The sequence below is a fragment of the Hetaerina americana genome, unplaced genomic scaffold (genome assembly GCF_022747635.1).
Source record: "Hetaerina americana unplaced genomic scaffold, ioHetAmer1.1.p SCAF_66, whole genome shotgun sequence".
NCBI lineage: Eukaryota > Metazoa > Arthropoda > Insecta > Odonata > Calopterygidae > Hetaerina > Hetaerina americana.
Window position 1 is genome coordinate 1,096,312 of NW_027287272.1, and position 17,352 is coordinate 1,113,663.

At 38.9% G+C, this 17,352-nt stretch overlaps 1 protein-coding gene across 1 annotated transcript; it reads left to right on the top strand.

Moving 5' to 3' along the window:
* The first annotated feature begins 18 nt into the window (after positions 1-18).
* LOC139696054 (mitochondrial outer membrane protein SLC25A46-like) lies at positions 19-16,587 on the top strand. Its single transcript, XM_071594668.1, has 8 exons — positions 19-234; positions 371-474; positions 714-892; positions 1,357-1,413; positions 6,224-6,369; positions 7,370-7,506; positions 12,152-12,273; positions 15,214-16,587. The coding sequence occupies exons 1-8, from the start codon at positions 57-59 to the stop codon at positions 15,614-15,616; spliced, it is 1,326 nt and encodes a 441-aa protein (XP_071450769.1). The 5' UTR covers positions 19-56; the 3' UTR covers positions 15,617-16,587.
* The last annotated feature ends 765 nt before the right edge of the window (positions 16,588-17,352 follow it).

Genomic DNA, 17,352 nt, shown 5'->3' on the forward strand with positions numbered 1-17,352 from the left:
CCACATCTTGAAGTTTTCAGTTATTTATTTAGTTGGCGAGACTGGGAAAATGTAATATGGCAGGTATGGAGGAATATCGGCTGCGTTCTCAGCCCTCTTACAAATCGGACGTGGATCTCGATGATGCTGCCGGGCAAGTAAATTACTACACAGGATCTTACGGCAGGATAGGAGATTCAGACATTGAGCGCAGACCGGACTCTCTGCCAATCGATGATGGTGTACCTTCAAATGGTAACTACAGAAAAGCCTGTATACAAATGGGAAATTTATGTTGCTTTACTACAAACTCCTACAATTCATGTTTCTAAAAAACTAAAGGCGCGCTAACGAGTAAACGCGGTTTTCAATTAACACCTTTCATTTACAGAATTAGTTGTCAGAAGATATGTTAGTCTGGGAGTAAACTTAGCAAGTTTGGTTGCTGAACATCTTCTAAGTCATCCTTTTGTTGTGCTGAGAAGGCAATGTCAGGTTGGTATTTCATAAAGAAATGTTTTGTTTGAAATATGTCCAGTATTTGAGTGAATCGTATGCATTTCGGAGCAGTGCCAGCTTACATTTTGGCAGCAGTAATTATATCACAGCATGTGACAATGCTCTTTGCCAAAAAGAGATATCAAAAATCTATGCTATGAAATATTAAACCGTTTGTTTTGCTTATTCTGATATTAATCCATACATTAAGTTGTGATGCCATCTATTATTTTTAGGTTAATGCCAGTTCGATTCGGTATCACATTTTTCCAATCACCCTGGTGCCTGTGGTAATTAAACTTCATCAGCGGCAAGGTTTGGGTGCTCTATGGAAGGGAGTTGGAAGTATTCTCCTCATCCGTGGGGTGGCTCTAGCGCTTGAAGATGTGCTCTCCAAATTTACGCCTTGGCCAAAGTGAGAAAAATGTTAGAAAAGTTACATAAGTTAAACATTCTGTCGCAGGATCGCCACTCTTTCTCAATCTTTGGAGCAAGGTTAATACAATTCAGTTAGCGAACAAGTTTTAAATTAACATCTTTGTATTGTCTGTAGGTGGTATAAGAATTATATTTAAATATGAAAGTAATGGGGCATGTCATATCTGGTGTTTTCACGCTCATTATTTGTTCATTTACAAAATTGTGATAATTTGTTTCTATTCCATTTCAATCTCAACAAATTTTACCCCTGAAAAAATTATGAAATCGAAACAAAACTGATTCAGAGTTAAATAATTGTTCCATGATATGCTTTTCATATTAAGCCAACTGTAATGTTTTGAATAAACAAAATGTTTGGCTTAAGGGCCTTCATCCATCTTAGCCATGAACTAATCAAAGTTATCACTAGTAAGGATCAATCTTGGTTTTCTTTTTCAGAGAGTTGTCATGGCATTCATCAATGAAATCTATAGGACAACATCTTCTTTTGAAATGGTGAGTCAAGTCAAAAGATTTATTTGTACATTATGATAAGTCATCGTGGTTTCAAGTCTTTTGTTCATATTTAGGAGCAATTATAAACTTGGTTTCGCGAGTAATCTAACTCATAAATCAGTACACATGGGTGATAGTTTTTAAAGCACAGTAATGTTTAGTTGCACATTCATTCATTAGCATTATTCTTTGAGCAAACTGAATGAAAAAACCTGACTCTTTTCATGACATATTTATACGAAAAGACACCCATTTAACTTCCTTTTATTCCAATTGTTTTCATTCATCCCTAAATAGTACTTTCTCACGTCGTTATTTATTCTGAGTTTCTTTTCACTGCCTATTGCCTTTAGTTTTTCTACTCTTGTCCTAGTGGACTGAGATAACTGTCTCAAACTTTGAAATATGTTTGATAAATAGTTTTATTTACTATAATTTTTTTTAAAACCTAAATTTCAACTTTACAGCAAACCTTGATGTTAGAAAGCTGTGACACCCCTCAATTTTAAATATATCAAATTGAGTTCTGTTGAAATTCTCTTGAAAAGGAGTGAATGTTGTCTGAACATCCAAGTCATTTAACCTAAGTGATTACTTCTTTAAAAACATAGTTGATATCCTGTAAAAGATTAATGAAAATGTTTTTTAAAATAATTATAGTTAATTAATTCAATTTGAAGTGAATACAGATATTCTTTTGTATTTGGTGGGCATAACTTTTGCCTTCACTTGGTTGTCTTTCTATTTATAACCAACACCATTTTATTTAAACACCCTTGATGGTTGGAAGGATGCGTTGTCAGAGATAGCTTGTTTGATATAACTTATTTAATTTGAGAGGCCTGTCGTTGTGCTGTTTTGCATGGACTAATGCATCTGTTGTTTATGGGGTAATTGTTTGGAATAGCAAAGGTTGGTCCAAGTTGGAATCTGGAAATACCAAATTTGTGTTGTCTGAGAATTAAATTATAAAATTCAATGGCATCAAGATTGACTGGCTTGGTTATCAAATCTTACTTGGCCCATTCTGTAGCATTGTGAATATCGGATGAAGATGACTCCTGTGTCCATTTCAACTGAAATCTATTTCACTACTGTGTCTAAGCAAAACATTGTCTGCCAAGTCAGTGGATCTCATCAAGGCTGATTGTTATTGTTCAGTATACTCAATGTTTTTTGGTTATTCGTTTCCCAGTTGGGATAATTGAGTACTGCGTATCAAGTCCAAGCAACTGTGGGAGATGCCTAAGCAGTAACTTTGACAGAATCATCTGTTAATATGTTTTAAAACACAACAGTTTCAAAGTGTTGAAATTCATTTGCCTTGATCAAGATTAATTCTTATCCAGGTTATCCCTCAAACCCGATGATGACAATGTTTTGTTGAAGCCAGGTTGTGCAATAAAAAGATGTCGGTGGAAATAAATACAGAGTCATTTTTACCCAATAACAAAAATATAAGTTATTTTCCATACTAATGAATTTGGACTGCAATGCCCAGCCAGAAATCTCTTACTGAAGATCCGATTGGAAGACATTTTGAAGAGATTTTTTCCCTGGTAAGAATGTCATGTCACGTATGTGAATTCAATGGTTGAGTCTTCTGCGAATAATGGTTTCTCATTGCCTCCCACCTCACTATCCTGAAATCAATTCTGTGCAAATCTCACATCTCACTCACCGCTCTGGTGTTGATGATATCAGATTAATCAATTCCATCGTTGCCTTCTGGTAAAACTGGCACCTCTCATCAGTGGTGGAGCCTAGCTTGGTTTTAAGCTATTTGTGAGCTGAGATATGCTCTGCAGAACTGCACGGAACTGTTTTGTCGGTCTGGGAACTGTCTGCCTACGTAGGTACAAGGCTTGCTACCCGTTGCAGAAGGGTTGCAGGCACCTGAAATTCAACACTGATTGCATCACTCAGGCAGTTGGTTTGGCTCAAGAGTGTCATTCGTGTGTCACCCACATATCAACTGTGTTTACAAAGTAAATTGATTTATTCATTTATATACTTCATTATCTTAATGTTTTCCTGATATGCTAAGGAAAAACAGTTTTCCATTTCATCCATTCCTACCATATACTTGTATATACATAAGAGAAATGACCACCATTTGTTCAATTGCTTTGTTGATTTCGAATTCAATAACAGAATCTAGACAGTAGTATCATGATATAAAAATTTATAAAAAGTAGAAAAGGCATAAAAATTAGAGATAATTTATCATGCATGGGTTGTGGTAGTCGAGGGGTAGTGCTTAAGGGATTGACTGGAGGGCCTGGGTTCGATTCCCGGGCAAGCCTTTTGTGGGCACCTTCAGCTCCACCATAGCCGTGTGATCTTTTTGGGTACCAGAACTTCCTGGGAAAGCAAAACTGGCACAGGAAGTAGGGAACTGTCCACCCTTTCCACCCTTATTGCCCTGATGCGTGAATTTCACATGCCGTTGGGCTTTTGTTTAGGGATTGAGTAACTTTTCCCAACTTAGTGCTATGTTACACATTATTTACTTGTGTATGTGCGTGAAGGGCAGAAGCCCTATAGTTTGCATCCCATTTTTAAATTTATGACCCAAAAAGAAATAACTGAAGACCAATGAAAAACCAAACTTCAGAACTAGTCATAATAACATTGATTTTCTTAAATTTAACTGGGAAAGATTTTATTTTAAATCATTTAATATGAAATTCATGCCATAAATTAAAATATGTAATAATTGTACATGAAGGCATTTTTATATTTTGTCCAAAATTTCTAAATTTGTGAACAGATTAGGTTAATTTTTCACCAAATAAAATGGAATTGAAAAGTGGGTTTTGAGGTATGAATCTTGGACAAGAACAAATTACGAGGGTGATTAGGAAAGTTCTCTGAATGGAATAGATATAAACAAGTTACCTCAGTGAAACTTTTTTATTTTTCAAATTGCAGTCTTCCTGTACACTAATGCACTTGGTCCAGCGATGTTCCAATGTCTTGGTTCCATCTCAAAAATTAGATTTTTTCAGGCCTGCAAAATACCTGTCTATTTCAGTTGTTAGGTCTTTGTTTGAAGAGAGATTGATGCAGCAAGGAAAATTTTGAGCTTGGAGAAAAGATGGAAATCTGATGGTACCCAATCAGACGATTATGGTGGGTATGGTAACAATTCATATGTTAGTTAGACATATTTATGCCATGGCAGTCACACTTGTTTGTGGGTTTGCATTGTCTAGGTGAAAGATGATTTTCCTCCCTCCAAAACTTGTTATTTTTTTGTGTATCTTTTGCTGTAGTTGGTCCAGGAGGTTACCATAGTATTTTCCAGTAATTGTTTGACCAGAGGTAAGATCCAGAAGGCAGAACCTCTTTCGCATCTCATAAAACTGAAGCCATCACTTGGACGGCGGACCATATTGCGTTTGCTTTCTTTGGTGGTGGTGAATCAATGTTTCCATTGCTTTGATTGCTGTTTTGTCTCTGGGGTATAGTAGTGGACCCAAGTTTCATCTGTGGGCACAAACCAGTGCAGACAAGATCTTGTTGGTTGCTCTTAAAACGGGTCAAACATTGTTTGGATATTTCCATTCTCATGCGTGAGTGATCCAGCATCAAAAGTCATAGCACCCATCTAGCAGATAGTTATCTCATATTCAATTCCTCTATTGAAATTTGATATGGTCTTTCAGATGACATCCTACAGCTTCGATGATTCTTGCATTTTCAGTCGACGATCCTCCATGACCAGTTAATGCACTTTTGCAATGATTTCTGGAGTAATGGCACGTTTTGGCTCATCTAAGCTGTCCTAACCAAACTTACAACTCACTTCTCAACTTGGCAACGGTTGAGTATAAAGAAGCAATGTCCCCCTGAGTGTTCTGAAAGCCTACGTGACTAACTTAAACTGAACCTACTTATATACATGAATTTCCTCTGCTTTCATACCTTTCCTAATGAAGTACTTAAGTACTGCTCGAATCTCAATTTTTTACGTCTTCACAAATCACTTCAGAGAGGCAACAAATCACAAAGCAGAGAGGCAACTGCACCACAGATCTCTTCCCAGGGTACAAATGCATTTCAAGTTTACTCATTAAGGATTACCTAGTGGTAGTAGGTTTTAGGGAAGGCAGCCCACGACTGAGGTCATTTGTGCTCCAGGGGATAGATAAGAAAGGATGAAGTGTGGAGAGAAACCCTGTGTCAGCATTAGCCTCCTCTTAACGAAAAGCGCCAAGGGGTCAGCAACTTAATGCCCCTTCTGACGGGCGGCGTACTCACTCAAAGTGCCCTCCACAAAGCATCTCAATTAGGGAACGGGACACCAGTAAAATATATGTCTCATCTGGGTTCAAACCCAGGCCCTCTGGGTGGGAAGGCAGTACATTAAGCTCCACACCATCCCCATCCCTAAGGATTAGCTATTACTACATGGGGAACTCATTGTGCTAGCACTGACGTCTGGTGGTGATTCCGAGAACCTTTCAGCCTACCATTGTATGTTCACTGTTTTGAGGTATGTTCTCATTAACTCAAAAACTTCAAATGACTGATGTCCTAACAATCCCTTCCAATACCCTCAATTGCTGATAGCACAGAATATCACAGATATCTGTGCAGGTATGTAAGTAGAATTGTTGGATGGACACACTGTCTGGTGTTTCAGGAGAGCCAACAGTGTGCCAGCTCTTTTGTAATGTTGCTTCCAAAGCATTGGCGAATGATTCATTTACCCAATGTGCATGTGAACAAAATCTATGGTTAGCTTTGTGCTAAAATATATAGTCACAGAAAAGCCCTCAGTCATCTTTCCTTATGTTTCCAGTACCAGTATTGCGTTGGTTACTCCATTCTTCTCTGCTAGTCTTGTGGAAACCGTTCAAAGCGAAATTGCAAGTGAGAAACCCGGTGTTTTGGATGTCTTCCGAGAGGGAGCCTTCAGGCTACTCTGTTGGAGTCCACCTGCAACTGGTGAGTTGTTTGCAAGCCCTGCTTTTTAACTGCTGAGCTTTCTTGATCTGTGTATTCCAGTCAATTCTGCACCCAATCAATCTAGCGTGTATTTGTCATCAAGTTTTCATCTGGAAGATGTTGAACAGATAATATATTTTTGCAGAACTTTTAAAATTTCCTTAATTGTTGATGTGGCTACCCATTAAATACATTTCCCTAAGACGGCTAAGGAAACATTTGGTCGAGCACAATGCATTTCACATTGGTCATTTTGGTAGCACTCATTTCCATTACATTTATGGTGCTTGAAAGAAATGCTCTTATGAATTTTTGTATATTTTTGCATCCATATGAATTCCCGTTGATATTTTCTAGCATTTGGTTGATCTCTCAATTTCCTGGTACACCAGAACCAGTATCTCTTTCCTCTATCATTAATTTAGAAAGTGCTGGTCATATTCAGAACTCTTAAGCGCTCATGCTAATGAGAAATTTTTATTTTCTTTATGAGTACTTATTTCTGACATGCTTGTTATTGCTATTTTCTCTTTACTTACCATAGTGTTTTGTCGTAAGATGTATTTGAATATATTGACGTGTGCTTCCATAGAAATAGTATGAATATTTTTTAGTTTGTCCAAATGGCAAACTTTGGTATCATGCCTATGCACATTACACATCTGTTTTATAGTTTTTCGAGTTGACATTCTTTTATGAAATGGCATATCAATTTGTGTTAGTGTTGTGCTAAACTAGTGGAGGCATTTTTATCTACAGTTATCAATCATTATTTACAATATTCCTGGGGTAGCAAAATGACAACTCAGTGTCATATGAATAAATTCAATCAAAAATGTAAAAACCTGGCGACAGAAATTTGTGATAAACTATGGTGACATTGATCGTAAGATCATTGTTATTTTATTTATATTTTGGTTGCCAGGGATGTGTGTGCGCATTATAGCGAGAGTGTAAGTGGATATGATATTGGTGATTGGTTAAAATTTGTATTTCCCAGGACGCATGCTTCCAGTATGGGCTCTTGTTGTACCAACTGTATCTTATGGATTACTTAAGTACCTAATCGGCAATACAATCCGAAATGTAGTCACCAACTTCCTTCAATTTCACTTCAGAGCCAAACAAGAGAAAAAGGTACGTAGAATTCAGTTGTCATTTGAAATTTTTGAATGATAATTACAATTAATCCATGTCTAATACGCATTAATAGCATTCAAATTTGTTTGAAAGAGATGCATATTATTAACCAAGAAACATATGCTCGACTGGTGTACTACATCTATTGTATATTGTACGTTTCCTTGAAGTTTATGCTCTCAAGAAATTGTTTGAGTCATGGAGATGTGATGTTCGAAGCCAACTGGATGATTATATCTCCAAGATCTCTTGTAGTATTGCTTGCCAGTGTTGACAGAAATATCAACATTGTGGAGAGTAAAACCTCCCATTGGTTGAAATGCCATTCCGTCATGGAATTCATAATAGGCAACAAGCTCATCACATTGTTTTCATTATTTAAGTCATTTTTCGTGAGAATAATGCTCGAATTTCCAAGCTTTTGTTTCAGCACATAGCATGATCATTGGCAGAATTCATCATGTGATTAGTTCATGCATTAAATCAACCCAAGAGGTCATTTTCTACTGTGCCTAATACTTTTTTTTATTCCGTTGCACTTATTACCAATTGTGAAGTGTACGGTATACATTGTAACTTTTTTCCTATCTTGAATTTCCCAAATTGTAATCAATTTCCAACCATTGCAAAACCGTTTTTATAAAATTCAAAAGAAATCACAGGAAATCCCAGAACATAAACATTTGTTGTTGTCTGCTGCTTTGCTCACAAATGCAAGAAATTTCATGGTGGATAAATCGTCCAACTAGACCAGGATTCAAACCTGGAGCCTCCCATTTGACAGCCAAGTGCCTTTCTTAGCCTAAACCACCAGGACATCCCCTTCAACAGTGGATTTATTTGTCCATGGTGCTGGGTATATAGCTACAATTACTCGGAATTGTTTACGAGGTGTGTTAAAAAAATTAGGTGACTTTTCGAATTTCGCGGGCATTATACATTCGATTTTCATTTTTTTTTTGTTTTGTTGGTTTGGTCCACATATTTGTTGTATTTTTTTTAACTGTTTTAACAACATAACATATGTAGTTTGTTATTAACAGATGCAAATGTTAGACGTGTTTTGGTGTGCTCAGCAATTTCTGCTATAAAAAATAATGGATCAAAGAATTTGCATCAAATTTTGTGCTCCAAAGCACTTGAAATGTTGGTAGCGGCATCAAGTTAGTCTACTCTTGAGTAAAAAAATGTTTACGACTGGTGCTAACTCTTCCTAGATGGTTGAGAAATGCCAATTATCAACCTATCTCTGGACGCCCCAGGACATCAACAACTGATGAAAACGTTGAAGCAGAGAAGAAAATTGTTTTTTAAAAATCCTTGACGTACTACTGGAGAAGTTGCTAAGGATGTTGGTAGATCGGTTGGCTCGTGCCATGCAATTTCTTCGGATGTTTTGGGCATGAAGCGCGTGTCAGTGAAGTTCGTTCCGAATCTGCTTAATTTTGAGCAGAAGAACCATCGCATGAGCATCGCTCTAAGGAGCTGTTGAATGGCATCAATGATGACCCTGATTTGCTCAAAAGGATCATAACTGGTGACGAATATGGGTATATGGTTATGATTTCGAAACCAAAGCCCAATCGTCGCAATGGAAGAACGCGGGAGAACCAAGACCGAAAAAAGCACGCCAAGTTCGATCAAATGTCAAGGTTTTGTTCACTGTTTTCTTCATTTACCGTGTTGAAGTGTCTCAGGAATTCTTACCACAATGTTGTGCGGTGAACAAGGAGTGTGGATATTACCTTGAAGTTATGCACTATTTGCGAGAAGCTATACGAAAAAAATGCCCGGAATTGTGGAAAAACAATTCATGGCTTTTGCATCACGATAATGCTCCCTCATCGTTGCTTGTGAGAGATATTTTGGTGAAAAACAACACCACAATAATGCATCAGCCACCACATTCACCGGATTTGGCTCCCTGTGACTTTTTCCTCTTCCCAAAACTGAAGAGACTTATGAAAGGACCGAGATTTGCAACGATTGAGGAGATAAAGACTGCATCGCTGGAAGAGCTCAAGGCCACACCAAAAAGTGCTTATCAGAATTGCTGCGAGGATTGAATAAAGTGTGGGCACAAGTTTCTGGGATGCTATTTTCATGAGCAGTTGACAGTTTTGGAATATTTCCCAAACTGTGTATTGTATCTGGGGGATTACTTTGAAGGGGACAACTTGACCAACTTGAATATTGGAGAATAAATAAATATTTTTTCAAAAAAATATTGAGTCACCTTACTTCTTAAACACACCTCGTATACCCAATATCGGAACATCTTGTTCATGTAAAGCCCTCATAAATTCATTGTGAAAGAGAACTACTCAGTGCTACACTTGACAAAGGTATTTGGCCAGAAGTGAAAAGAAACGGCTCCAAACTGGGTTAAGGTTCCAATGTGGGCAAATGACTTGAACAATCACCACAATAATTAACCCTAGGGTCAGTTTTGAGGAAAGAGATCACCTCATACCGCAAAAAGCCAAACAGAATGAGGTATTCATGCATCAGGGGTGAGATGGGGCAATTTTTATATCTCTATACCACCGCTGTTTGCCCGTGCCGGTGCCCAAAAATTTACAGCGCTTGGCTGAAGCATTGGTTTCCCAAAGCCATCACCCAGAATTGAACCTGGGCCCTCCAGTCGGTAGCCCCTGGACTACCATAGCACCAAAATGACCGTACCACCCTGAAATTTCTAACATTTTCTTTATGGAGTTATTTGAATCATTGCTGTCATCAATTCCTTCTCATTTGTGAAAGCTTTTTGCTATGAGAGGCAAGTAAATATATATTTAGGCAAATAAATGTATTGTGTAGGCTGTGTCCTCCATTCAAAACTTAGTCTAACGGGTAGAATATCAATATTAATAATTTGCATTATCATATGTGCTATTGAAGGAATGTGGTAGTCCAGAGAATAGAGCATGGTGCTATTGACCCTAGAGTTTGGATTTTGAGATTTATAGGAACACCTCTGCCCTTAAACTTGGCTATGTAATTTTGGGTACCAGATCTTCTTTTGGGAAGTAATAACAAATGATACAGGGAGTAAAGAAACTGCCCCCCCTAGCATGATGTGTGTATTTCACTTCTACATCTACATCGACTTAATACCCCGCAAGCCGCCGCAAGGGCGTGTGGCGGGGGATGTTAGGACACCACCCGTAATTTAGAAAAGAAAAAGAAAAAAAAACCGCATGCAATAACCACAAAATCATACATCCACAAAAAAAACATGGCATACATTCATGAACACTTACACCCCACGCACATGCTAACACTCAATCTACATCTTACATACACATGCACCGGAAAGTATACCTAAAATCTTTGCAATGTTTAACTTTGCTCCGACTTGTAAATTCAATGTTTTCAATATTTCTAAAGTGACTTCGGTTTCTTTCTATTATGATTTCTGATTGTTCGGGGAAAGAATGAGTGTTTGTACCTATCTGTCCTGGAATTTATCTCCCTTATTTTATCTTTGTGGTCTGATCTACCTTAGTAGTGTGGGGCCATTATAATTCCTTCAGTGTCATAGTTAAACTCGTTTGTTCTGAACCTTTCTAAAAGTCTAAGCCTCGCTTGTTCTATATATGCGCTCCCCATGTGCTCTAGATATGTGCTCCCCATGAAAGGCGTGGTGTTAGAACAACCCCCAAATATTTCACTTGATTTGCCGTAGTCAATACTGAACCCTCTATTTTGTAGTTTAAATACTGTTCGTTGATACCTTTGTTCCAAAATTTCAAAACTGCGCATTTATCTTAATAAAGTGTCAACCCCCATTTATTGCACCATTCCGAGATATTTTCTAAGTCTCTAGAGAGTAGCTTGCGATCTAGTTGGCTCCTTATTTCCCTGTACACCACCGTGTCGTCAGCAAATAACCTCAGATTGCTACCAACGTGTGTGCTTAAGTGCACTGGGGATAAGCTCCGTAATTGTTGAGCTCTGTTCTCATTTAACAAACCTAACTTCGGGGTTGATTACTGCGGTGGTTAAATACATGGTTTGGTTAAAAAGTATGGTGAACAATTTTTCCCTGAGATGACTGTAGGCCGTGGCATGTTTGCACCATGGAGGATTGGTGGGGCAAGGGGTTGTCTGACCTTCAACACATGCCAAGCACAAATCGCCTGCGGGCGTTGTTCAGGCTAGATTGCGTTGTTGGTGGACCCCTGTCTGATGGATGATTTGGTTCAAGTCCAAATGTAGTGGATGATTGAACAGCGGTTATTCATCAAAGTCCGTGTTTGGCTGGGGAAGTTTGGCACGGAGATGTTGGGCATAATACATACTAACTAGGTACCTGAGGAGGATGCTGATGCATTGAAACTAGTTGTACCAAATAAAAATTTAGTGCGAAGATACATTGGTATATTTTACTTCAGCAGTCAATAAATGTTTTGAGGCTGTGTCAAATGTTGAAGATGTTACGTGGAGAGAGTGAAAAGTGAAAGCTCTTTCAAGCAAAAGTAACCTCAGCAATACCCAAAGCATGCTATTTTTTTAATCTTATTTAGGTGCCCATCCTGGTCTAATCAACCTTGTTGTTCAGTTCATGTAATTTGTGTTCCATTTCAATGAGCAGTTATCCTGCCCTCACTTTTATCCTCTTCATTTCTCTTCTTTGAAGGGTGCATTGCCTCGGGATAGCTCAAACTTCCTTGCAAATGCAGATATTGAATTGAAGGCTTCAGTCATCGCCCTGGTGGCTGCCGATGTACTTACCTATCCAATGGAAACTGTCCTTCACAGGTTAGTGTTGATTTTTCACAGTATGTAACCTCCGTTACCGATTACTTTAGTTTCTTGGAGCTTTCCATTGAAATGAAATAAAATAATCATGGAATTGAAATAACAGAGGACAACCATTTCTTCGATTAGTAAAATAAACTCTCACAGGAGAGATGAAAAATCAATAACAAAATATATGTATTTGATCCATACTCATACAAATAGATTCAAAACTGTTAATCACATCGATATGATAGCAATGTAGAGCTGAAATCTGGAGGTATACCTTTTCAATCTGTTACAACTCTTATAATAATTATAATAATCTTTATTGACCTTTTTTCCGTAGACAAACACAAACAATGGTCCCATTTACGTAGCCACACTTTATTACTACCCAGGTTTCATTGCCTGTGATAATTGTTTTTAAGAATTTTCAGTCATCGCTTGAATAATCGAGCATTTCCTGGCTGGTGTCAAGAAATGTTTGCCTCTGGCCATCCATGGATGCTCGCAGCACAAATTTGGATGCAACATGCTGCGTACCGTATTTTCAGTCAAAATGGTGAACTGGGATCCAACACCAAAGTCAACTGCTTTGACAATCTCCCTGACAGTTGACCTATGGTTTGCACGTCCTAAATCATTCACATTGTTGTCGTGGGCATTGTTTGTTGATGTCGATGGGCATCCACTTCTCGGTTCTTCATCGATCAAGGTTTGTCCAGAGAGGTAGCCGTTGTACCTAAAAAACCCTGTGCCCAACTCATTGATTCATCGCCAAATATCTCTCAGATCCTTGCGTAAGATTCATTTGCACTTTTCCCAGAGTTAAAACGCAATTCAATGCAGATGTGCTGCTTCTCCAACTCCTTAATTCTCACCGACACAACAGTTTGTACAGCAAGCGTGTGCAAGCTGAGGCAAGAATTGCTGTTGTGCGGAGACAAGTCGAGATAAGACCACGAGCGAGGCAGTGTTTTACTTCTTACTACTGCACCACTGGATGGTGACACCTCGCTGATTGCGATCTATCAAGTGGTTTGCACGTAGAAAGACCAGTCTCATCTTATTTAGTGCAGACCTTGTGTAACCTCAGGTAGCCCAAACAAATGTGAATTAATGAATCATAGATTCTGAGCTCATATCATCTAAGGTCAAGGTGTTCTCTGTTCATGGATTGAAGAGTGTTATAACGTGCAAATAACTTAGTTTAATTGGTCGTTAATGGTGATGAAATACTTTCACAATGCATGAAGTTGGATTTAAAATCGATGAAAAAATTATGGTTAATGAGTTAATATACTAATGAGCTGATGCCAGTCTTTGTACTGTGACATGCAGTAATCGACTGAGAGATCAGTTTTCAACTGATTAGATCTCTCTAAACATTCGTGATTCTTGAAGGTTCCATGCTGCTTTCAGGAATTAACATCATGTAGGTTGGCTTGTTGGGTAACAGTATTTCCCCCAGTCCTGGACGACCAAACAAGGGTGCTGGCCAGAGAAAAATGCTATTTCCTTAGACTCATAAGAGAAAGGGTAGAAATAATGAAAAATCCAAATAATTTCAATGGTGAGGACTGCTACACCCTGACTTTGACGTGGAAATGGTTAATTCCTCCTTACCCCCAAGACACAGCCAATCAGAGTGCTCCAGGCTAGCCAGTGTCTCCTATATACGATATACAGGGTCGCACCCAAAAGTGGTAGCACTGCAAGGAAATAGCCTCCCTACCCTGATGTGTGAATTTCACATGCCATTGAGTGAAATCTGCCATCACCTACCAAACCAACCTTCGGGTTGATAACAGTGGCACTATACAGGGTCGCACCCAAAAGTGGTAGGACTGATTTTGTTACAAGAATTTTATTGACGATATACTTCCATCGACTTAATAATCAGCAAAGTATGCTCCTTGAGCTGCTACACACTTAGTATAACGTTGCTCCCATTCCCCGTATGTCCGCTGGAAATTTTCTTTGGGGATGCCGTTGATGACCCTCGTCGAAGCCTCTTGAACGGCCTTTATGGAGTCAAAACGTCGTCCCTTGAGCTGACTTTTCATCATGGGGAAGAAGAAGAAGTCCGGTGGTGCCGGATCGGGAGAATAGGGCGGGTGCGGCAACGTGGCAACGCCGTATTTGGCCAGGAGCTGTCTGACGACGAGCGCGCCATGGCAGAATTTCGGCACCATCTTGGCGCACACCTTGCGCATGGCTAAATCCTGTGAAATAATGCATTAGACGTTGGATGCAGACAGACCCAACTGGTCTGCAATTTCTTCACTGGTTAAGCGTCGGTCTGTGTTCAGCAGTGTCCTCACTCTGTCCACATTCGTGTCGGTTCTTGCCGTCGACGGCTGTCCGGAGCGATGGTCATCTTCAACGAGCTCCCTACCCTCTTTAAACAACTTGTGCCACTCAAATACTGTGGAACGGCTTATGGCAGTGTCCCCAAAAGCCTGCTTGATCATATCGAGGGTCTCAGTTGCCGTCTTCCCGAGTTTCGCACAAAACTTCACGGAATAACGTTGCTCTAAATTCAGATTCATTTTGTTTTTCGACGCGGACAAAAAACTTGCTTCACTAAAAACGGTGTCCTCACTCAACGACAGCTTGCAGGCGACTGAGGTTGGTGTCGGTCTGTTGCTAAGAGCCCCCTCCACCTTACCCTGCCAGGCAGACCTCCCTCCACCGCTCCGTTCGTGCCAGAGAAAATCAGTCCTACCACTTATGGGTGTGACCCTGTATAGGAGATGCTGATTATCTACATATAGTAGCCAAAATGTAACAAAGGTCACTTCAACCTGAAGATGCTTGTAGAGCATTGGGGTTGAAACTGTTGTTGAACAAACCAACCTACATGTTGGTAATTCCTGGAAGCAGCATGGGAACTTCATCAGATGTAAATGTTGCGGAAGCCTTAAGATTGATTAATATGTGGTTTTTGTTTTTTAGGATTCACCTGCAAGGCACGAGAACAATCACTGACAACTTGGATTCGGGCATGGAAGTGCTGCCAATCCTGACTAACTACAGGGGTGCATCGGATTGTTATGAAACGGCCATCTCCTCCGAAGGTTCCCTCGGACTTTTCAAGGGCTTTGGAGCTCTAGTGTTGCAGTATTCTGTGCACATAGCCTTCTTGCGTTTGGCTAAGTTCGTGCTGACGGAGGTCTCCGGTTTGTTGTACCCGTCGAGTGCCGCCTCGAAGCAGCGTTCCTCCGTGGCCCCTCTGCCACAGAGCAAGACGCCCGCGTTGAGCCAGGCCCAGGCTTTGCACGTGGCACCCGATTCGACGCAACTGTACAGACCTTACGATGACGTTTACTTCAAAGGACATTTACCACCGCAAGTGTAATGGATATGCGACTCAGTTTGGGTGGTTAAACCATTTCTGAGATTTTTAGTTTTGAATCATGTTTGTGAGGATTATTTATCACCAGAAGGGTAACGTTGTTGAATAGTTGTATCATTCGCTTATTTTTTTTTTGTTTAGTGATATTTAAAAAGAGCATGAATTAAATTTTAGTGAAGAAATTGAAGTTGTGATATTCCTTGTGTTTTGTCAGGGATGTTTAAATAATATTTGCACTTGCGACTTGTTTTTTGAATCATGGAGGATAATAGATTTTTTTTTCAAATATACTGGTTACTGTGTATGGGAAACAAGAATAATTGTCTGGGAAATATTTTTTTATGTCAATTAATTTCTATTATGAGATGTCATTCCAAGTGAAAGGTCCAAATAGCAGCTGCAAGTGGTTAAAGAAAAAGATAAGCCATAACAGCAGAAACCTCATGGCTGAAACTTTCACCTAGATATGAAGTGCTTTAAACAGCGGTGAAATGATTTACCGTTGATTACATGTTCTCATATATTTAAAAAATACTCCCCACGTTGAAGAAAGAAGTCCGAGACATATTAGCCTCTCTTACATTTTCGTCTTATTTGAGTCGATATTGTCAGAGATCATAATCTTAACTAATTGGAATATAAGTTTGCCAAATATTTGGAAAACATTTGAGTGTATTTGGCTCACTGTTACGCTTCATTCAAGTGAAATCCAAAATAGACATGGTCAATTAGATATGTTTTAAATGGTTGTGATTTTTTAGGATATTTTCCCTTTTGGCTTGATCCTTTCATAATTATGATGATGTTGCATGATTCTTTTTAAATTATCTCTTCTACCTTGACTCTGTTTATGCAGTAATCATGTCTGGCCATTTTAGCTTAATGGTACTTATAATTTATTTATTGAACATGAGCATGAACAAGCTTTACTATGCCAAATATGAATGAATAAAGACAACTCTTGAATTAGCAAATCTGTTAAAAATCATTTTTATCCTCTTATCTTTAAAAGTGTTATTTTGCTCTTTTTAATTTCATCATGAGCTATTGTTTTCTTTCTGTTTTCATTTTTCTTAAATGTCTACACAGTGCATTCAGTAAGTTTAGAGACTGTGACTATAGAAGTTGCAAAAAAATTACAAAAATTTTTTCAACAAATGTTTTATTCTGAACAGTCTCCATTAGAAGTAATGCACACATTTGCACAATCCATCTGCCTTTGCCTGCCTTTCAAAAACTCCTCTTTTGATATAATGTTTGACTTAATTGTCACAGCTTCTTGCATGCAGTCTCTCAATGCAAAATGGTTGCCTTTCATGTCCATCTTTAATTTAGGGCACAGGAGAAGTAGTCATGGGGACTCATTTCAGGCGAGTATGGTAGGTGGGTGGTTAAGCACTGGGAGCATTTTTTTGGACATAAATGTGAGTTTTAATCACCACTGTATGCGTGCACAGCTTCCTTTTCTTCAAATCATTCATTATTATGCATTGTGCGATAGTTTTTGGTATTCCAGTTACTTCTTCTATCTTCCTACAGCTTGCGTTATGGTGGTCCCTCTAACACAGCTGCAACTTAAACGATGTTTTCATTACTCTTCGTGAATAATGGCCGTTCGCTACGTTTGTTGTCTTCACCTAACTCCCTACCCTCCGCAAAAAGGTTTTACTACCAAAAAATACTGGCAAGAGACAATACTGACTAACTGACAGTGACGGATCCACCGTAAGCCAGTTTTC